The 22,852-nt window shown below is 40.2% G+C and overlaps 1 protein-coding gene across 2 annotated transcripts in view; it reads right to left on the reverse strand.

The window, feature by feature from the left end:
- The window catches only part of SWAP70 (switching B cell complex subunit SWAP70), a 68,246-nt gene extending 45,714 nt beyond the window's left edge, over positions 1-22,532 (reverse strand). The window contains exons 1-2 of one of the 2 annotated variants that reach the window (XM_004418424.3): positions 22,378-22,532; positions 1,060-1,200 (exon numbers count right to left, since the gene is read on the reverse strand). In XM_004418424.3, coding sequence (XP_004418481.1) covers positions 1,060-1,200; positions 22,378-22,476 — 240 coding nt within the window. In that variant the 5' untranslated portion in view covers positions 22,477-22,532. Of the gene's footprint in view, positions 1-1,059; positions 1,201-8,757; positions 8,782-22,377 lie in introns of those variants that run through there. The other variant, XM_087433232.1, reaches the window with a different exon arrangement.
- Positions 22,533-22,852: the final 320 nt, after the last annotated feature.

Raw genomic sequence — 22,852 nt, forward strand, 5'->3', positions numbered from 1 at the left:
TATAAAGTGGAGGAAGATGGGCATGGATGTTAGCCCAGGGCCAGTCTTCCTCAGCAAAAAAGAGGATCGGCATTGGATGTTAGCTAAGGGCTGGTCCTCCTCACAAAAAAAAAAAAAAAAAAAATAAGTTGAAGAATTATATGTATAGCATGATCCTATTCATATAGAAACAAAACACTACGTATTATGTAGTTGTGTTTGCATGTATATCAAAAAAGGTCTGCAAAGATATTCACCAAACTGTTAACAGTCTGGTGAATAACTGTTAATCTGACTCCTAGAGAGTCAGATTAAAAAGTGTAAAGGGACATTCACTTTTTATGTCATATATATCTGTATTAATTGCCTATTTAATAATAAGCATGTGCTACCTTTTATAATTTTTTAATCACCAATTTTTTTAGTTACTTAAATGTAATAGCAGTTTAGATTATTTTCTTCTAAAAAGAAATAAAAGTACATTAAATTCAACACTTTCATGTGTCAATTTTTAATTATCCAAACCAAGAGAGAAACTGAACATGGCAGTCAATGCCAATACATTACAGTTGGCTTCCAAACACATAATAGGTTTTTGCAGCATCTCTACTCACAACAGACCCCAGAGGAAGCACCTGAGTGGTACCCTGAAAAGTCTAAGATGAAAACTTTGCTGTATAATATCTATTTAGTAAAGATAATTAACATCACCTGTCGTATTCACATTTTACCCCACCATACCCATGTTTTAACGACTGTTGCCAGTACATGAGGAACCAGAATTTAAAAAGGAAAAAAAGCACCCTAAGAGAAGAGAGGTACTGATTAATACAAAATGCAGTTCTTAACTTCAAAAAATGAGCCAAGTTGGAAAAATATCAAACCAAGTTTTAGAAGATAGTGGAGAAGAGGGAGAAATAGGATGCATTGTCAGTCTCTCATTCTTTCTTTCCTTCCTGATTTATCTCTTGATGCTTCTCACCTCAACTCCTTAGTGAACTCACCAACAAGGGGCTCTGGGGCCCACCTGAAATGTGCAAATCAAAAAATGCTGTAAGCAGGAACAGGGTAGAATCATACCTTTTCCAAAATGAACTTGTTTAAATACGGCATGTAGCCCTGATTGGAGACGGGCCCCTCATCATCATCCCTGAAGTGCTCCTCAAGGGCAACAGGGTCATGTGGAACCTTCAGCACTGTGCACAGATTATGCGAAAGGACCTAAGAGGGAAACAGAGTAGTTAAAAGGCATCCACTAACCAGCACATGGCACCTTCACTATCTGAACACAACTGGCTACTCTCTGCCCCGGGGAGAGAAAGATGGAGAATAAACTAGCAAATATGGGGTGAGTACCGCTCAGCTGCCAGCTCCCTACTTGTTACCCAAGAGTGTCTCACATTCTCTCCCCAGTTCTGGTTCACTTCAAACAAGTCTCTCTTACATGCCTACAATGAGCCAGGCTCCATGCAAGATCTGTGACTAATACTCCTTGTAGTCTTTTACAAACTGGCCCACATTAGAAAGAAAAAGAGGGGAAAGAGCAAAAGAAATGTGTTCAAAATTAAACTCCTCCCCAAGTAAAGCAGTGTCAGTCTTGGAGCTGTAAGAGAAAGAACCTGATTCGGGGCAGCTGCAGCCAGGGGTTCTGGACAAGGTGGCTGACCTGAGCTAATCACATCTCTGGGCTTCAGTTTTCTCATTTGTTCAATAGGAAGGGCCAAGTTAACATACAAATATACCAAATATTAATTTGTAATGTCTAGGTGTCCAAACATCTCTAAACTTCTATGATGCTAGGCTAAGTTTTCAGCATGAGTATAAAAGAGTACGAATATAAAAAGAGAAAGAAATCAAGGGCCCAGTTTAGAAATATGAGAAAAAATCAATAGCAAAAATATCTCAGGAGTCAAAAAAAAAAAAAAAAAATCTCAGGAGTCACAATGGTTGAAAATATTTTGTAGAAAATTTGCATTCCATATAGTCAGTCATGTGTCGCATACTGACGTTTCAGTCAAAGATGGACCGTATATACGACAGTGGTCCTGTAAGATTAGTATCTCATAGCCTAGGTGTGTAGTAGGCTATACCGTCTAGGTTTGTGTAAGTACACTGGGTGATGTTTGTACGACAAAACCACCTAATGACACATTTCTCAGAACACATCCCATCATTAAGTGACGCAACACTGCACAAAGGGTTACTGATCTTGGCGATAACGTAAGTGCATACTTTAACATTCAAGTAGTTAAATTAGCAGTTTGGGCTGTCTCAGTACTAATCTGTTTCACATTAAATGAAAATTTAAAAATAAAACTGAAATCCCTTTCACTTCATTTGTGCATTCTAATCAGGTCAAATTACATAGCTAAGGCTGTACTTCCTTTAACAGAGAATCTTACTAGATGTTAAATCCCAGGTTAAAATATTTCCTATTTTTCTCAGTCCTACCCATTTAATCACTTTAAAGAGCCGCATTCATCTCAATGAAGACTTGCAATTCCATTAAGCAAGTCACTTTTTTCTGCATACACGTATTTCAGTTAGAATTTTTTTTTAAGATTAAAAAAATTTTATCTATAAAAAGAACATTTGCATATCTTCTTCCTACATTTGTTTTGTTTCTCAAAGCTTCGTTTATGTGGAGATCCTTTTCTACATGCTCTATTGGTTTTAAGGAAGTAAGTAAAGTAAAGGAAGTAAATTAACAAATGGTTATAAATGAAGTAATGAAGACTTTTATCAGCCCCTACAAAGCAGGCTGTGTTTCTCAAGCAAACTCTCTATTTGCCAGCAGTGGAGCACAGGAAAAGAGCACGGCGGAGCTTTTATTGAAGAATCTTGCACCACAGTCAGCAAAACCCTAACTAGATATTTCCTTTCTCTACTAACCTAGTAAAACCTATAGTGTATCTACCCACCAAGGTTTTGTTAAGGTCAACTTCAAGAATGTAAAGTGCTTAAAAACTGTACTACAGAAATAAAAGTTTTAGGGAAATAAAGAGCATATTTCTTAGATAAAGCTCAAAGGTCATTCAAATTTTAAAATCATTTGGGACTTTACTGAAGTAAAAATTCCCAACCACTGGTTAAACTATGGTACATCCATAAAACATTAAGAACAATGAGGACGCTCACCGTGTAGTGATATGAAAAGATCTCCAAGATAAATTAAGTGAAAAAAGCAATGTACCTAAGACTACACATAGTGTGCCACCTTTTATGTAAACGAAAAAGGAAGAAAAAATAAGAAACTCTAGGAACATATGTAAGAAACTAATAACAGTAGGGGAAAGACTAGTTGGATGGTAGACCAGGGGCAGAAGACTTTTTTTTACTGTACCTCCCCTTTCTATTAAGTTTTGAGAAAAAAAAATTTACCTACTCAAAAATGTATTACCTACTTAAAAAATTAAATATATATTTTTAAAAAGTGGCCAGCCTAAGATCATACAACTAAATCTATTTATCTTCAAAGTCTATACTTTTTCTTCTACATTAACCTACTCCCTAGAAATGAGGTATAAAAGAAAGACATATGTACCATGATTAACCGATGAGTGAGACGTAAGGGCAATAAATGAGTTCCAAAAGGAGACATAGGGTGTGATACAATGACTTCATAGAGGAAGTGAAATGTAACCTAGGCCTTAAAATAAGGAGAGCTTTTGGAGAGGAAAAGGGCAACTGGAAGGCTTTCCAGATAGGGGCATAACACGAAAAAAGTGGTTGATTAATGCAAAATCCTCAGGGTACAGAAAGGAGACACCAATCTCTCTCACACCCACCCCTTTCTCTGTCTTTGGGTTTCATAGATCCTCCAACTGAAGTCCTGGCAGGGGTCTTGAATGCCTTATTGCCATCCTTCTCATCTGACAGATGGTGAGTACTGGCTCAAAGAGATTAAATTTGTTTTTCTTGACTAAAGTTACTTAGCAGAACTGAGACTAGAACTCAGGTTTTATAATCCCTGGTCCCATCACTCTCTAGTAATAAGGAACATTATGTTTTTAGTTCTCTAAAGTCAACAACAATGCTCTTCGTATGCGTAGGTGCTTAGTTCAACTCAGTGATCCCACTGGAGATTTATTTTATTTTATTTTTTTCTTGGTGAGGGAAATCAGCCCTGAGCTAACATCTGTGCTAATCCTCCTCTTTTTTGCTGAGGAAGACCAGCTCTGAGCTAACAGCTATTGCCAATCCTCCTCCTTTTTTTCTTCCCCAAAGCCCCAGTAGATAGTTGTATGTCACAGCTGCACATCCCTCTAGCCGCTGTGTGTGGGACGCCGCCCCAGCATGGCCAGAGAAGCGGCGCGCCGCTGCGCACCAGGGATCCAAACCCGGGCCGCCAGCAGCGGAGTGCGCGCACCTAACCGCCAAGCCACGGGGCCGGACCCCACTGGAGATTTACATTTGAATTCTAGACTTCAGCCTTGGACAAAATTAAACAGCACTTTTGTTAAATACAGGGATAGCTGAATTCAGTGCTAATTCTTTTAACCACCTGTCTTTACTTAAGCAAACTGTGAGGGAGGCAGCACATTACAGTAACAAAGACCCTGGAGGAGGAGACCTGAGCACCAGCTCTGCTCATGTGGTCTGTTCCTGTTTAGTGGTTTGCCATTTGCCCTTTGTTAATGCTTTAATATTTTGCTACTTATTCGCTTAGTCTCAGTATCCTCACCGCAAAATGAGGAGTTGGACTTGTCTCTAAAAAAAATTTTTTTTAAAGCCCAATCTTTAACTGTTAACCCAAACTCAACTCATGAATTCAGCAAAAAGAACAATAATTCAGATCAGAAACTCAGCTTTTTCATTAGTAAGGCCTAGAATAGGAAAGTCTTCTTCAAACAAAATAACAACAAACTGAACAATAGATAACTGAAAAGGTTTTATTACTAAAAGAAAAAAAAACTGTGTGCTATCTTTAAAATTTCTTAAAAATTTTTATCTGCAATTTTTTTAAAACCCTAGACAGTATGTCGATTTTTTTAAAACAAAAAGTAAAATATATAAAGAAACCAAAATCTTGAAGGCCAGACTACAAGCTAGTAACAAGAAATAAAAGCTCCATGAGCTTATGCAGCAGTTTATACTTTTCAGAGTAGACTCACATCATCCATCAGCTGGTGTGTAGATACTACACACCGGGACAGTGGCTATTACTGCTCTTTTACTGATAAAGAGGCTGAGTCAGAGATTAGGAGATATGCCCCAAATCACAGTTTTATGCGTAGTGAAACTGGGACTAGAACCCAAGCCTCATGCTTTCATGCCCTTTCCACCCTGTGCCGCCTTCTCTCTCTTTGTGGAAAAGCAGAGAGCCCCGCCTATACAAAAGTGACTGTGTGGGCATGCATGCACATTGTTGCTAAGGTGCAGTGATGGAATGGTGCTCCCCCATCCCCACCCAGTCAGTTCTCCAGGACCCAGCAACAGGGCTGGCGCTATTTAGCGGAACCAAGTTAAATCCAGTGGCAAAGAACTACATATGCCTAGAAATCTGGGACCATTCTCGCTCTGGAATCCCCCATCTCCTAGCACCTGCCTTTGGGGGAACCAGTTCCAAGACACACTACAGCCTCTTCTCCAGATGAGGAAGCTAGAAAGCAAACCAGGACAAAAGCAATCTGGAGGAAAGAGGACTACAAGTTCTTGCTTTGTAAAACAACTGCCCCCGAATCGCTCTAATCAGTGTCTGCAAGTTTCTTGAAGAAGTTGAATTTATCCCACTTCAAATGCCTGCTCCTCCAAAGCCCATTCTTTTAGCGCCCACATGATTGCTAAGCAACTTTGCTCTGATGCCCAATTTGAAGAATAAACTACTGTTGCTACAATAAAAGATCCATATCCATGCCAGAAACTCATCTCTCCAGTTCCTTCATAGCTGTCCGCTCTTGCCTCTGCAAGGCCTCCACTGACAAGAGATGACTAATGAACTGTATGAGCCCTACTCGTGTGATCTGTTCCTGTTCAGTGGTTTGCCCTTTACCCCTTTTAAGCATTTTGCTCCAACAATCATGAAAATGAAATCAAGAATATGAACGACTAAACAGTGTTTTAACACTCATGAGCGCATAATGTTCACTCCTCCCTCCCAAAGATGTAGAGATTATAAAGGTTCTCTGAAATGTGCCCCCCCCCAAGTCACACATTGTTTCCCTTTACAGGAAGTGTGTAATGGGCAAAATTCAACAGTGAAAAAAGGGGGGTGGGGATCTCTATTCCAACAAGCTTATCTGAACCGACACAATTATAGAATTATAACACATTATGGGCAATCTTTTTTTAAAATATGAACATTCCTGTCTGATTTATAAAATTTCAAGCTAATGGCAAATTACCAGAAAACTCTTCCTAACAATGAACCAGAATGACCAATTTCCTACCGCTGCTATGCCTTGCCTTAAGAGCATTGTCTTAATAGAAGTCCTGCCCCTTACCACATGGAGTCATTTTCCCTTTCCCGACAATATCCTTTCAACCTGCTTGTCACTGCTTAAGTCTTACTTGCTTTCTGTTAAACTATCTTTACTGTATTCGGCTTCAAAAATCTCAAAGTCAGCGCTGACAATGCCCCCCCCTCACTCCCTGAACGCAATCAATCACCATCCTAGACACTTTTACCAAATTAATCTTCAAGTGCTGCTTACATCACATTATCCCCCTGTCTAAAACTCATAAAAGCCTACAGGAGTAAAAGCCAACTAAGTATCTGAACTCCATATTTAGTCACTCCACAAGCTAGCCCCACTTTACCTTTCTAGCCTTATTTTTTCCTACCCCTCTGCATCAACCGTACAAATCCAGCCAAACAAATTTACTCACTGTACCCCAAGCAAACCCTGTACCATCCCTCTTCTTCCTCCAGGCCTTTGCTCCAACCACCCCTACTTCCATTTCTACCTAACATAAATGCCATCTCTTTCTGAGGCCTCCACCACCCAAAATCAAGATGGTCTTCCCTACTCTGCACTTCCCGAGCACTCTGTATTTCTCATTTTACACTAGCATACATGATTTTTCTCTCCCATAAGATTGTAAATTTGTGAAAGAAAGGATCATGTCTTACCCATTCTTGCACTCCCACAGCACCTAGCATGCTGCCTAGAATGCAGAAAGCTTTCAATAAATGCTGAATGGATTCTTTATAAAAATTCTCTTTTAACTGTAAAACCATAGTATTTTAATAATGACAACAATCTTAGGAAATATCCTACTCCTATCTCCTTATTTCATAGATAAAAAGACCGGAGCCTGAGACTTGGCATAAGTCACACACTGATTAGTGACAAAGCAGGGACGAGAACCCAAGTCTCCTAACTGCCTGTCCCACAATGATGCCCTGTGCTGGAAACATTCCCTTCTGCCTAGTCACATCCTTCAAGACCTGGTCAACTTCATAAACTCTAGGAAACCTTCATTGCTCCCCCTCCCCCACCAAACTCTTATTTAGCATTTAGTTGTTCGGTTTCATAAGCTAATGGTATCTCAAATACCTAACTGCAGCTCAGGAAGGGAGGAAACCCTGCCTAATATTTTTTTTCCATATCCTTCACAGTGACTAGCAGGGCTAAGGCAGGAGGACTCAGTAGGAGTGTAACACTTATGGACAGATTAAGAAAGGATATCTAACTCAAAATCACTTGTGATGTTGTCCATAAAATATATGCCACTAAACTACAGTATATGCCACTGGATTACATTCTAAATGAACCATCTTTAATAAGTTATTTTGGATAATTCATTAACTTAGCCCTCTTCAGAAACCAAACAGAAAATATTGGTAAACTTGACCAAATAAGAAATTTTTAATTTCCCTTTAAAAAGAGAGAGCACAAACAAATAAGCAAAAAAGGCTAATAGTTCCAATATTCAAATCACTCAAGTAAAAGAGGAACATCTAATAGAAAAATGGACAATGGGACACGAATAGAAAATTCACAAAAGAAACTAATGACTACTAAATATAGGAAAAGATGCTTTACCTCATTAGTTATCAAAATAATGAAAATTAAAAGAGCTATTACTTTTTGCCTGAGTAACAATACCTGGTGTTTAAGCAGGTATAAGGGAGTACAGATTGCCAATCCCCAAAACTGGAGAAAGCATAGAGCAGATTTTCTCCATCTCAGCACTCTGACATTTTGGGCCAGAAAATTCTCTGTTTGGGAAGAATGGGGGGGCATCCTATGCACTGCAGGATATTTAGCAGCATCCCTGGCTGAAAACTTCAAAACACCTCACATATCTGTGAATATGAAAGTGGTTAAATAAAGCATGATGCATCAACACAGTGAAAGAGCTGATAATCATTATAAAGGATGGTGTCTGTATCTATACGCATTGATATGGAAAGATGATACTAACACAATGGTTAAGAGAATAGGTTACAAAAGCATATGAAATACTCTCCCATTTACATAAAAGGATATATTTTTATGTATGCGTGCAGGGGGCAAAGGGGAAAGGGAGAGAGGGAGAGAGGGAAAGTTACAGGAGGGGGAGGTGGAGGGAGAGAAAAGATATTCACTAAAAAGTAAACCGCATCTGCCTTTGGTGGTAGAATTTTGGGAACTTTTATCTTTACCTCTATACTTTAGTATGTTGTTTCAATATTCTACATATTATCCTTATAATCATAAAAAGTAAAACTTTTATATGTAAGGAAAATTTAAAAATTAAATATATTTGGGGGTTCCAGCTAGAGCGCACCAATAAAATTACAAAATACTAAGAGATCATTGTAGGACTATACAGTTGATGAAATTAACTCACTTGAGTCATCCATAAAGAACTATGCTCTTGAAGAAGCCACACTGGGCCAGCCCGGTCGCTTAGCAGTTAAGTGCGCGCGCTCCGCTGCTGGCAGCCCGGGGTTCGGATCCCGGGCACGCACCGACGCACCGCTTCTCCGGCCATGCTGAGGCTGCGTCCCACATACAGCAACTAAAAGGATGTGCAACTATGACATACAACTACCTACTGGGGCTTTGGGGGAAAAAATAAATAAATAAAATTAAAAAAAAAAAGAAGCCATATTACGGGTAATAAAGATTCCCGATCTGGGACAGCCTCCTTAAGATTCCAGCCTCCCACCAGAATACAGCACCAACAAATGTCTTCAAGATAAATCATTTGTAAGAAGATTTAACTCCAGTAAGCTTCTGTGTCTATCTCTCCCGCTACTCTGACGTTCCTTAAAGAGAGGGTCTATATTTTATCCATCTGTGCAATACCAAAACCTAATAAAGTGTCTGATGAGAGAGCTGTTCAACAAATGTTTGCTAAATGAGTCCAATTAAGAATTTTCTTTTTCTTTTTTTCTTAGTTTAGTTTGCTTCTCCATCATCTTTATCTAGATGTGGGTCTTTTAATTTATTTTACTATACTACCATGTTTCCAGAAAGAATTTTTGTTTAATTGGAATCTCTAATTCAGACCACTTTCAGAGTAAAAAAACAATGCCTCTATTAGTTATTAATACCACCAGATCTAGCAGGCGTAACTCGTCTGGCCTGAGATCTAGTAAAGCAGTCTAGTTCCTCCAAATTCAAGATTTCTGAGGAAAGGATTCAATAAGAATTAACAAGTGTGTGAGAGAGAACTCGATAGTAGAAGAGAGAGAAATCAGGTAGCTCAATTTAGTACACTCTTCTCCAAGAGAAGACCTGAAGCCACAGTATACACTCAAGGTGATGATAAAGATCACAAATCTGAGGTTTACCTCTGTTGCCCCATCTTCTGGCCACTCTATCCCTTTATGGTCCCCATAATACGCTTCTCTCCCTATCAATCTTGTGAAATTGCTTTTTAAAAAGGATTCTGTGACAGACAGAAATGTACTGCTCAGATCCCTCCTCGAGAAAAGAACAGCCGCCCAGCTACAAGAACTGTGGTTTGCTAAGAGCCTCCAGCTGCTACTGCCTTCAGGGTAAACCTCAGCCAATGACTGAGTAAGCTGGTAACAGCCAAGACCGCACTCTTCTCTGGCCAGTCCCCAACCATCGACTAAACATGGCGGTAGTATCATTTCTCTCCAACATGGGAGTCCTCCAACAGGCCGTCTATGCTCCAGAGCCCCCGGTTTTGTCAAATCCATATCACGGTTTCACAGCTCCTTTTCCCAATCCTGCTTCTTCGCTCTTTTTTTCCCCCATAAGTGTTTCTCCTCAATAACCCTTTGCACTCCCAATTCTGTCTCAACATCTGCTTCCTGGAGAACCCAACCGGGACAGACACTTCTCTGAACAAGTCACTCTCCCAAGTCTCTGGCAATGGCAGTGTCGATCACGCCCTCCTTTGAGACTTTCTTCAGTCCCACGACATAATATTTTCTAAGTTCTTCTCTTTCCTCTACGAAGGTGCTTTTATGGGCTCACCTCCCTCACCCCTCATTCTCCCAATCTGGAAATTTCCCAAAGCCCAATTTTCAACCCTAAGTTCTTCCTTCTCCCTACTCTCTTCTTAAAAAGAGCTTTTATTCTGACAACTTCAAGTCAGTCACCTCTATTCTAAGGACTCTCAGATCCCTTTCTGGTCCTGACCTGTCAACTGAGCTCTGGTTTATATCACTAAGGATTACTAGCGATTTCTACACTAAATTTGCCTCATATCCAACAGAGCCAAAAGAGAACTCATCCCCTTTATCCCCAAAACAGGTTTCCAACCCTGATTCTGACTTTGATATCACCACTCCCTCAACACAAAACTATGGAATCTCCTCTTGTTGTACCTCTTTTTCTTATAGTTTGTCCTATTTCCAGATCTAATTCAGCCCCCGCAATGCCAACTCCTCTCTCCACTGAGTGAGCTGCTCCATCCGCTTCAGGCTAACCAGAGAATGTGATGCTGGGGAAACAAGGGCTCCTTGCCCTCGGTAGCGAGTCCCATTCTTCCTTCCGAGGCCCTAACGAAGAGCTGCTGCACAGCAACCACTCACCAGGATATGACCATGGTAAACACATCAAGTTAACAAAGTTAAATTAGAAGGCTAAACCTCAAAGATCTCGTCCGCTACTCCACATTTTACAAATAAAGAAACTAAAGCCCAGCAAGAAGTGATTTCCCATAGCCACAGAAATGACAGAGCAGAGAAAGGTCTTTTGAATCTCCAACGAGTGCTCTTTCTCCTGACAACTCTTCCTGTTCCTCCAAGGGATTTACTTTCAAATCTTTCATCATAGAAGTTCTTATAGAGGAGTTTCACACATCCCTTAAAGTCAGTGACAAATGGCTCTTCCTCTAGGATGCATCCTCAGGCCTAACTCCTCCAATCCTCCCTGCAATTTAGGCAGGTTCCCTTCCTCTGCATTCCCCAGCACTATGTACTTCCTATATCTCACTATATTTGAGTTGCCAGTTTGCTGGTCTGTATCATTCACCAGATTCTAAGCTCTATAAGGGTAGGGAACATAACTGTTTTGATTCCCACTGCTACTATCCCAGTCCAGCGCTTATCAACTTAACTCATCAACTTTCACAGCAGCCCCCCAATTCGTCTCCCATCTCCAGCCTCTCACCTCTAATCATAACACCCACATCATCAGAATAATCTCAAAACTGTAACTTTGTCATATATCTACCCAAAAACTTTTAATGACTTTTCCTCTTTATAGGATCAGTTCTGAACTACTCACCCTAACAGAGACTGTCAGTCAACAAATACATCTTAACCATCTATTCTATGCAAGAACAAAAACCCCTAAAATATAACCCCATCTCCCTTTAAATCCTAATTTTCTGCTATGCCTCAAAGCAAACATTCTACTCTACCCAGAGTATTTCCTTACTGCTCACAAATACTTCAAGTTTGGGCTCTTGCTCTCATCTACAATGCCACCACCATATCTGCCATCTTTCTGTGACTATACTGGACAAGATCTGTCCTACTCCCTCCAGAAACAGCTGACGTTCTATCTCTTCCATGAAACTTTCCTTGTCTACAACTGTCTGCATCTTTTTCTCTATTTCCTTTGAACTTCTACAGCAGCCCTGTCCAATAGAAATATAATGCAAACTACACATGGAATTTTTTTTTTAACATTTTATTTATTTATTTTTTCCCCCCAAAGCCCCAGTAGATAGTTGTATGTCATAGCTGCACATCCTACTAGTTGCTGTATGTGGGACGTGGCCTCAGCGTGGCCGGAGAAGCGGTGCGTCAGTGCACGCCCGAGATCCGAACCCAGGTCGCCAGCAGCAGAGCGCGCACACTTAACCGCTAAGCCACAGGGCCGGCCCTACACATGGAATTTAAAATTTTAACAGCAACATTTTTAGAAAGCAAAAGGAAACAGGTGAAATTAATTTTAATAATACATCCAAAATATTATAAATTCAACATGTAATCAATATTTTAAAATTATTAAATAGATATCTTACATTCTTTTTTTGTACTAAGTTCCTGAAATCCAGTGTATATTTTACACTTACAGCACATCTCCATTCAGACTAGCCACTTTTCAATGCTCAATAGCCAAATGTGGCTAAGGGCTAAAGTACTGGACAGCACGGCCTAGAGCACTCATTTTCCAGACTCTCTAGAACTTTCTTATATGTTTTCTGGTTGAGGTCATTTCATGTATTGTCTTCTTTACTAAACCACACACTCCTCAAGGTAAGGGACAACGTTGTATATTTTTTTCTTCCCCCAAGTCCCTAACAAAAGGTGTTCAGTCAGTAGAAACCTTCAAATTCATATGTTTTGTAGATTAATTTTCTTCAACATCAGTGTTTGGTAGGAAATAGGTGGCTAGTAAATGTTTCTGTTGTCACACATAAAGGCTGTTAAGCTTCACCTAGTCAAACATGCATGTTGCTAACTGTCTTATTATTCCCATTTAACAGATAATCTTAAAATATAAGAAGCACAGCAAATTCCCCAAAGTCACCCAGGTAGAGAACCTCAGATTTCCAATCTAGTCTGATTGGGGTCCCACTATCTCACAGCATTTTCTCAAGTCAACACTGAAGAAAGTCATTGAGAGCTGAGTCAGCTGCCCACAGGCTCCTGCTCTCAACTCCAATGTAACAGCCATCTGGCTGAGACATCCATCACATAAGAACTGACAGAATTGATGGGGACGTGCTGCCTGGCAAGGCAGATGGTGTTGCACCCTCCCAGAGCTGCCTGTCCAGGGAAATATAATACTTTCAATGCTGTACATTTGACCAGAACAACTTTTATCCTACCTGGTGTCACTTCTTCTGGTTGGTCCACCATGCCCACATATACCACTCTCCTGGTCCAAATCAAACATAGCTGTAAAGCTAATTACTCCTAAAGAAGGAAAAGTTATAGAAGGCACACAAAAGTCCTAAGATGAAAAAATTAGTTTTTCCAACATTGCAGAAATCTCTCCCTAATCACAAAATCTCCTTATGTGAAATTCGACTATATGCAGATTTACTCCTAAACACCTTTCCATAATTAATTAATTAATGGCCAAGAATTGCAGTTTCAAGTAGACACAATTTTTGAGTAAAAAAGACGGAACCTGAAGATAGAATGAGAAGAAGGAAACAAAGAAGAAAAATAGATTTACGAAATGAAGACTTGGGGAAGAAAAAGGAAGCTGAGGCAAGGAGCTACCTTAGGTTTATGCTGTGGAAAGAGAACAGGGACACCCATAAGAGGCACTGAGGAGGCAGGTCGGAGTACCCCGACTTCCAGTGTGCTAAATATCACTGAGGGGACTATAATAACCCTCCTGTTGGGAGGAAATGAGAAATACCTACTCTGTGATGGCAAACTAAGTGAGAAAGGTCACTCGAAGCCTGTTCCGTCTCTAGCTTCCAGCTAGGGTATACCTCTGGGACTGTGGTGAGACCCCAAAGGAAATACGAAACCGGGATCAGGAAGGTTAAAAGCTGAGTCAGAAGATTAGAAATGCACTAGCTATTAAGATGGAGGGCCAGACACACAAAAAAGTGCCTCATGGTTTACATATTATCCTCAATAAAGCAAAAGTTTACATTTATTCCAAAAAAACAAAAATTTCCAAGATATCTCACTGAAAAGTTTCCAGCAAGTAAGGAATGGAGAAAGGAAGTAACCCGGAATCCATTATCACCATTTTAAGATTTTAAAATATCTCGGATATCCTCTTTATTTAGAGCGCTGTCTTCACTGTTTTATTTTGGTGAAATATAAAAAATATTTACAAAGACTTTTATAGGCTCACTCGTGACTCCAATTCCCTAACCCCATTTTTAAAATTAGATTTTTAGTTCCTCAACAGAAACAACTTTTACCACAGGGGTTAACATAAACATAATGCTAAAGATCTGGGAGGGAATACTATACATGCTAAGCTCACAAGAATTAACTATATCTTTTACACTGTGTTTCACACAATAAAAGCCCTTTGCTGCAACTTGCTTCTTTTATATTTTCAACTGACCACTGGCCTGGCTCAATTACTTTTGTAACCAGCAAAGTTAAAAATACTTGAGGCTAAATGCCTACATGGGAACAGAACACACGATTATTCACAAGATATGTAAACCAAATGCAAGGCAAAGAATAAAAACATTTACTTGAAAATCTATCACTAAGAAAAGAATAAAGATTCAAACTACCCATGTTGTTGCTCGAATAATTTTTTTTCATTTAGATCCTCCCTGGAGTTGTAAGCTCTTTTACCTCAAAAGGGCACAATTCAAAACAAAACAAAACCCTGTGTTTCTAAAAGTAAAAATAAAAACGTGGAGCCAATAAGCTTATTTCAAGACATTTCCAGCACTGACATGTAATTCACACTGCAACCATAATTGAAAAGTAAAGTTATAATAGAGGCTGCAAAAATATCACTAGATTTTGCTATATTTAAGAGGAAAACACTATAACAATAAGAGTATTAATTTTAAGGTACATTTTGATCTCAGGAAAGAACATAAGAAACTAGTAGTAATGGTTACTTCCAAGGCAGGGAACTAGTGTGGGCCAGGGGCTGGAGGAAACTTACTTTTCAGTTTTATAAACGCCCTTTTGAACTTTATGAATTTTATACCATGTGTATATATGAACTATTCAAAAGGTGTTTTTTTTTTAATTGAGGTATAACTGACATACAACATTATATTAGTTTCAGGTGTACAACATAATGATTCTATATTTGTATAAACTGCAAAATGATCATCACAATAAGTCTAGTTAACATACGTCACCATACATAGTTACAGAAAAAGGTTTCTTTTTAATGTACATCTGTTTAAACAATAGCCTTCATTTTTTTATCTTCTTGGAATTGCCTGTATTTTTAAGTAGGATTTGAGATTTACTATCTTCAGCAAGACCACTGAAATTCTAAATAATCTGAAGATAATTTTTAAACATCAGTGGAGAAGAAAATAATTACCTCTACTTCAAATAATATGCCCTACACCTACTGCATTATGACTTCTGCAAATTTACATCATAACTATGAAAGATGACAGGAGTGGAGCCAAATTAAAATAAAGCCGAGCAGCCATTTCAGAGGAACTGCCTTGCAGGTCTTATTTTCCTTAGATCTTCTAAATTGGACCAAACTGCCAACATCCCAAGAAGTCAGTAAGGACAAGAATATCCTATTTGTAAAAACTAGTGAAATTGGACTTTGCTGATAAGTGAATCACTAACCAATCAATGAAGTACAAGGCTAGCCTTCTGCCTGATGACCAAATCTCAAGCCAATCTACAAAGTACAAACCTAGCCTTACCTCAGCTAGCAGCAGTGAACTCTTCTTCACTACAACTTATCTCATCTTCCTGCCTTTTTCCCATAAGAACCCTGAGCCCCTCTCCTGCAACTGGGACATGATTCGGTTTCTATCTGAATCTGTGCTCCCCAAATTGCAATTCTTTGATCCCAAATAAACACTTTGCCTCTTAAAGTGGTTTCTCTTTTTGTAGGTTGACAGAACCTAAAAGTAACAATGTCTGTTTCAGATGGCATACTAATAAGGTTTCCTAAAATATGGAATCCATACACAAATATCCCTCATTAAAAAAAAAAAATCTAGACAAAAGAAAGGCACAAACACCAACACAAGGAAAAATTTGGTGAAAAAATAATTTCTAATATTTAACTCAACAATATTTACTCAGCTACCTATATGTACCTAGCACGTTCCTATAAAGAAATGTTTCCATCAATCTCTCTCAGTAGTTTTTAATCTCCCATGTTATCACAGAGTATACCAAAACTGCATTCAAAACAAATAATAAAGTCTTAAACTATATAGTTTGTTCTAAAAAAGGGCTATTCATGAATACAAGTTTAAAAGCAAGTAGAAAATGTATTTCTGAAGATTTCTTTCCCCACCATTAGCCTACTGCTATCTACTTCAGCAGCTGAAACGCAGATCTCTACACAAAAAAAGCTTCGAGCCAGCCCTGATGGCCTAGTGGTTAGTTTGGTGCGCTCCACTTAGGCAGCCTGGGGTTCAGTTCCTGGGCACAGAACCACACAACCTGTCTGTCAGTAGCCATGCTGTGGCAGCGGCTCACATAGAAGAACCAGAACTTACAACTATACACAACTATGTACTGGGGCTTCGAGGGGGAAAAAGGAAGAAAAAAGGAGGAAGATTGGCAACAGATGTTAGTTTAGGGTGAACCTTCCCCTTCAAAAAAAATAAAATAAATAAAATTTAAAAAGCTTAACCTAAAACAACAACTTAGTTTAGTGTCCCTCTGTATTCCAGCCTGAAAAAAAAAGTAACACCAGATCAATATGACAATAAAATAATGAGCTATCTTCTAAAATCCAATTGCAAATTAAGCTAATGTAGCTGATGACTTCTGTGGGGGTGCACAGGCTGGACGTGGGGGTGAAGACTTGTACAGCTGCAACTCAGGTGGGGAGCCAGAAACGCCACAAATGGAACCGACAGAGGGCCCTGCAGGAGATACATAGATGGCCAGGAAAAAGCCCAAGGAGCCCACAGGGCATGCGGGAGGAAGCAAGAGAAGAATCAAGGTAAGGAAAGTGAGGGAGAAGTGGTTCCCTTTTTTTTTGATGGGGGGCGGGGGGGGGTGCTACTTTAATGATGAGTCAAGAAGATAGTCACCTGCAATGAGCTCATGTCTAGTTGTTTTAACAAGCCAATATCACTGTGACTACATGACAACCCAATATCTGCTTCTCTAGTAGCTTATGTAAGTCACAAGTGGTTTTTAAATTCTGTGTTCTGTATTTTTATTTTATTGACAAGTTTAATGAAAGTCTACATTTGGAACAACAAAATATATTTCTTATGTTAATTTTTTCTTTAGATTTCAACTTTCAACATCTATTTAGATAGTAATTTTTGTTTTACTCAAAATATGCTATTAGTTAACAATAAAAATTGGGTATAAAAAATAAGCCTTTCTGTATTAAACTGGGGGCCCTCAAGGCCAATATTTACTAATTATAGCAGTGACTCAAAAACATTTATCTGAACGAGTACTGTACTGTAATCTCTTTAAAAGTAAAAAATATATTTATTCCCAAGATGATGCCAATACTCCAAACTTTTCACAACTTCTCTTTAGAGAAGAAATATGTAGTTTACAAGCTATGGCAGGGAAGAATCAATCTCATTACTTTACAATCTCCAAAACATATATATAGAACAATAATAAATTAACTCTCAAAGATAAGAGACCATGTCTTCCTTGAAAATCTCTTCTCCCTCAGCTCCAAGGTTGCCCTAAAGTGGTTCTTATCTCTGATTTCTGGTCCCCTGGCTTCTATTCCTCCTCTCACCATCTACTCTAGCCATTCCCCGAGGCCATCGATGAATCTCTTCCCTCCTTTTTCCAAGCTTCAACTATCAGATCCTGTACCACCAGCTCCACATTTTCCAAGGACATCATCTCCAGCTAAATATCTATCCATTAAGGACCTCAAAAACAAAAAAATAAACAAAACTCTACATGTTCAAAATTAATTGTATCATTTCTTCTCTAAACAGTTCCTTCTCATAACTTTCCTTTCCATTAAAAACCACTACTATCCATTGGTCATTCATAGTTGAAACGTGAGACATTTCTAACTCTGTCCATTTCTCCTCATGCCCAATCATGGGTCTAGGCCTGTGGACAGCAAGGTTACTTCACCCACGATCCTCCCCTTGTCCATCCTCACTGCCTCTGGCCCCCATTATCTCTCCTCTGGGCTACTGTAATGGTTTCCTAATTCCAATCTGCCCACTTCACTCCACTCCTCTGTATTCCATTCCAACCCAGTACATATGCTACTGCCCAAGCGACTTCCTGAAGTGCAATTCTGATCACGGCCCATCACCCTTCAGAAAACTTAGAGGCCCTATAGCATCTTCCTAACTAGCATGGCACTCAAAGCCTTCCATGCATTAACCCCCATCTAGTTCTACAGCTTTATCACCAGCAATAACTCTCTTTTTTTCTTTTTACTTTGCTCATATATTCTGAACTGTAAAGCAGGAACATATTTTAAAAAATGATAATTTTTTTCAGGTGCACATCATTATATTTCAATTTCTATGTAGACTACATCGTGTTCCCCACCCAAAGACTAATTACCATCTGTCACTGTACACATGCGTCCTATTACCCCTTTTGCCCTCCTCCCTCCTCACTTCCCCTCTGGTAACCACCAATCTAACCAATAACCAATAATTCTCTCTTATACATACGCACAAACACACACACACTTTCTACACTCCAATTCAAATTAAGTTACACAGAAGTCCCCATAAATGCCTGATTAATTCCTGTCTCCTTCAATAGTTCACAGGGATCCCTTAGAGCTACCTGCAATCAATAAATATCCATTGAATGAAGAATGAATAAAATGGGCTTAATCCTCCCCCATTTCTACATAATCATATCCTAGCTTTCCTCAGAGTTCATTTCAAAAAGCTTCCTTCATGAAGTAATCCCACCAGTAAAATGTAATTGCCTAATCCTCTAAAATCTCATGGCCCCTTATCTTCTGTCCCACTCAGTATCTTCCACCCAACGATATTTCTGTATTTCTTATCTCTTACACCAGACTTTACATTTTTTAAGGATAGGGTAATTGAGTAATACAATCTAGAGAGAGAGAGAGAGCCTTCTATAATGGTTGCTTATCTTCTTATTTTGCCTACCAAAATTTAAACTCTTTGAAGGCAAAGATTCATATTTGTTCCTTTTTTCCCCACCTTTACCACTATATCACCCTTAGAATTGGGCACAGTATCTAACATAAGAAGTGTCCATTACATAGTTAGTGAATGTATCCATTCACTGTGTCAAAAGTTGTGAAGCTAATTCAAAAAGACAAGTGTCAAAAATATTTTAGAATGCCCATATAGTTTTTCAAAGCCAATAAATTTTAACCCTCATTTTGGATATGTAACTTTTAATCTGCTATTTAATAAATCAATTATATGATATTTCCTCCAAGTAGATATTAACTCTTAAGGGCCTAAAAATACTAATCTTTTTACGAAATTAGCATGGTACCTTACACAGAGTAGACACAAAGATTACTGTATGAACAAAGGAATGAATAAACAAATTAAGGCAAAAACTCTACGCCTAGTCAATGGATCGTTGAACATCAAACTTCAGAGTCAAAACACCAAAAATGAGAGACTTTAATAAAAATTTTTTAATATTTTCAATTCCAGAAACACTGACAAGATAAACAGAACTGAATCAATCCCAGTCTCTCAGTTAAGTAGACAAGGGAGAGATAAGACACAACTGCACAGTTGCATTATCAACATCTTGTGGGTAAAAGCTATGAAGTGGGATGTAGTATTTCCAGCCAAGTCTGCAGTCAAGAATCCTCTGGACACTTTTTCTATAAACAGTCACAAAGACAGTTTTGAATGGAGTGCAACAAAAGTAATAGAAAACATCTCATTTATGCCATCACTTGTAAGAGAACAAATGAAGAAACACTGGCTCAAAAGTACTGAAAATCTTGGTTCTAGATTTAGCTACTACTTACAACTGTGACTTTGGACAAGTTACCAAACATGCCAGAAGTTTCATCTACCTTATCTACAAAATTAAGGGGTAATTTTGGAATATCTGGGGAAAACTATTCTTCTCTTAAGATCTTTAAAATAAAAATTATGGTTGAAAGCAAAAAAGTTTAACATTGTCTGATGGGGTTTTCAATGTATGTAGATTAATAAATATGACAAATACAGCATAAAGCAGGGAGGTTAAACAGACCTATATGGTGATAAGGTTTCTACATTCCTCTGAAAGTGATAAAATATTAATTCTAAGTAGACTGTGAAAAATTAGATATGTACATTATAATCCCTAGAGCAACCATTAAAAAAACTATACAAAGAAAGATAGTCAAAAGCCCAGTATTAAAACGGAATACTAAAATATATTCAAATAATCTAAAAGAAGGAAAGGGCTGGCCCAGTGGCACAAGCGGTTAAGTGCGCGCACTCCGTTCCGGCGGCCCGGGGTTCGCCAGTTCGGATCCCGGGCGTGCACCGATGCACTGCTTGTCGAGCCATGCTGTGGCAGCGTCCCATATAAGGTAGAGGAAGACGGGCATGGATCTTCCTCAGCAAAAAAAGAGGAGGACTGGCAGATGTTAGCTCAGGGCCGATCTTCCTTACAATAAAATTAATTTAAAAAAATAAAGGAAAGAAAGGAGAAATAGAGGAACAAAAAAGCAGAAACCAAAAAATAAAATGGTATCCCTAACTCTAACCATATCAATAATTACATTAAATGTAAATGGTCTAAACACATCAGTTAAAAGACAGATTGTTAGAATGGATTAAAACTCAAGACCCAACTAAATGCTATCTACAAGAAATCCACTTTAAATATAGCAGTATAGGTAAATTAAAAGTAAAAACAGTAAAAAATAAAATGCAGCTCTATTGGTAATCACCAAAAACCAGAAATAACACAAATGTTCAAGGGTGCATGGATTAACTACAGTACATCCATACAATGGAATATTACCTAGCTATAAAAAGAATTATTGACACACACAACAACATGGAAGAAAGAGATTCTTTATCTCTTTCTTTACTCAGGCATTATGCTGAGTAAAAGAAGCCAGTGTCAAAAGGTTACATACTGTATGACTCCATTTACATGACATTGTGGAAAAGACAAAACTATAGCAATTAAGAACAGATCACTGGTTGCCAGCAGTAGGGGGTGAGGGGGCATCATGAGGGAGCTTTTTGGAATGATGGAACTGATGGAACCCTGATTTTCGTAGTAGTTACACAAATCCACACATATTAAAACTCATAGAACTGTACTGTAATTTTACTGTATGTTAAATTAAAAAATAAAGTAAAATAAAGATTAAGTGGAAGACCTCTGTAGAACTCTTCCAGACTATGATTTTATGAATGAGAAAAAGAGAGGAGGGCAAAAGGAAGACAGGGGGAAATGCTAAGTCCTACAGGCATAAAAGCCACTACTCATAAGAACCTTTGTGATTACTGCACAAAATATACAAAGCAAACCCAATCTTCAAAAATTCATTCCCAGAAGAGGCTAAGAAAATCAGACATTCAGATCCAAAATGTGTATATTTGAAAATGCTTCTGAATGGCTCTTCTTGTCTGTTTCCATAATTTATACTTTTCAAGAAGCTGCCAATTACTCCTGGCTAAGCGCCACGTTTCCTCCTTGGGGTTACTCAATTTATAAGCATTCCTTTATTTATACGTCATACTTGCATTTAGTGGTAGGGTCTTTGGCAGTCCCAATAAAGACTCTGCAAAAGGAGTCGCTTTTGCAGGGTGCCAGAAAGATCAGTGCTCCTCACCCGGAACTAAGGTCCTTGAGGGACACAGCACACCCTTGACTAGTTCCAGACCTGAGGACTCTGGATGGGGAGGTCTTCTTCACGAGTCAGAAAGCGCCCCCCACCGCCAAAGCCCCCCAAAGGAGGAGGCCGCTGGAGGCCGGGCTCGGGGGCACTTCTCCCTTTTCTGAACTGCCCCGAGCCTCGGGTGCAGCTGGCCGTTTTGCGGACTGCCTCGGTGTGGGGCGTGCGCTGTAGAAGGTTCTGCCCAGTAACCCTGCGCAAGTCCCTTCCTCTCCGAGAGTAAGGGGGAAACTCGGAGCAGGTCGTCTGAGAGCCTCCCACTGCCCCCTCCGAGTCCGAAACTCTCTGGGCCGCCCGCGCCAACAGGGAGCCCGGCTCGCCCCTCGCAGACCCACCTCGCCTTCCCCCGCTCACGGGGAGCCCCGAGGGGCCGAACGCACCGGCCCGAGGGCACGGCCCGACGGCAAGAGGGAGGCAGAAAACGCCAACTCCCGGTCTCGGCCCCCTCCGCCCCACGCAGTCCGCCCGGCCGCATTCCGGCCTGCCCCTCCCTGCGGTCACCGCCGGCCGGGTCCCGCTGCCACCCGGGGACAGTGGAGCGCGCGCCGGGGCGGGGGGCGCCCACCTTGAGCTGGGACTTGGAGACCTTGCCGCTGTGGTCCAGGTCGAGCGCGGTGAAGGCGTGCCAGATGGCCTTGAGCAGCTGGTCCTTCAAGCCCCCCATGGCCGCGGCCCCGCTGCGCCGCCTGCCCCGCCGGCCCCTCGGCGCCTCTGACGCCCCTCCGCCTGGGCCGCCGCCGCCCGCAGCGCCGTCACCTGACCGCGGCAGGCCCCGCCCCCGCCAGGCCCCGCCCACTCGGCGCCTGCCCAGGGCGGCGCGCGCTGGGCCGGGAGAGCGCGGTGGGAGTGCCCGGCCTCCTGTCCCGGCTAGGATCGTGAGCCACTCTGCAGCCCCCTAGTGTTCCCTGGGCAAGCTCGGGCCGCTTTCGGTGCTCGCGTGCTCCCTGGACAAGAATGCCCATTCCGAGAAAAATATGAGAGTAGGGGTGAGCAGCCTGCCCGGCTCCAGCCGGCGCCCCGCAGTGAAGAAGGGAAGCATG

Source organism: Ceratotherium simum, chromosome 7, assembly GCF_057802395.1.
Source record: "Ceratotherium simum simum isolate JZ-2026a chromosome 7, ASM5780239v1, whole genome shotgun sequence".
Classification (NCBI taxonomy): Eukaryota; Metazoa; Chordata; class Mammalia; order Perissodactyla; family Rhinocerotidae; genus Ceratotherium; species Ceratotherium simum.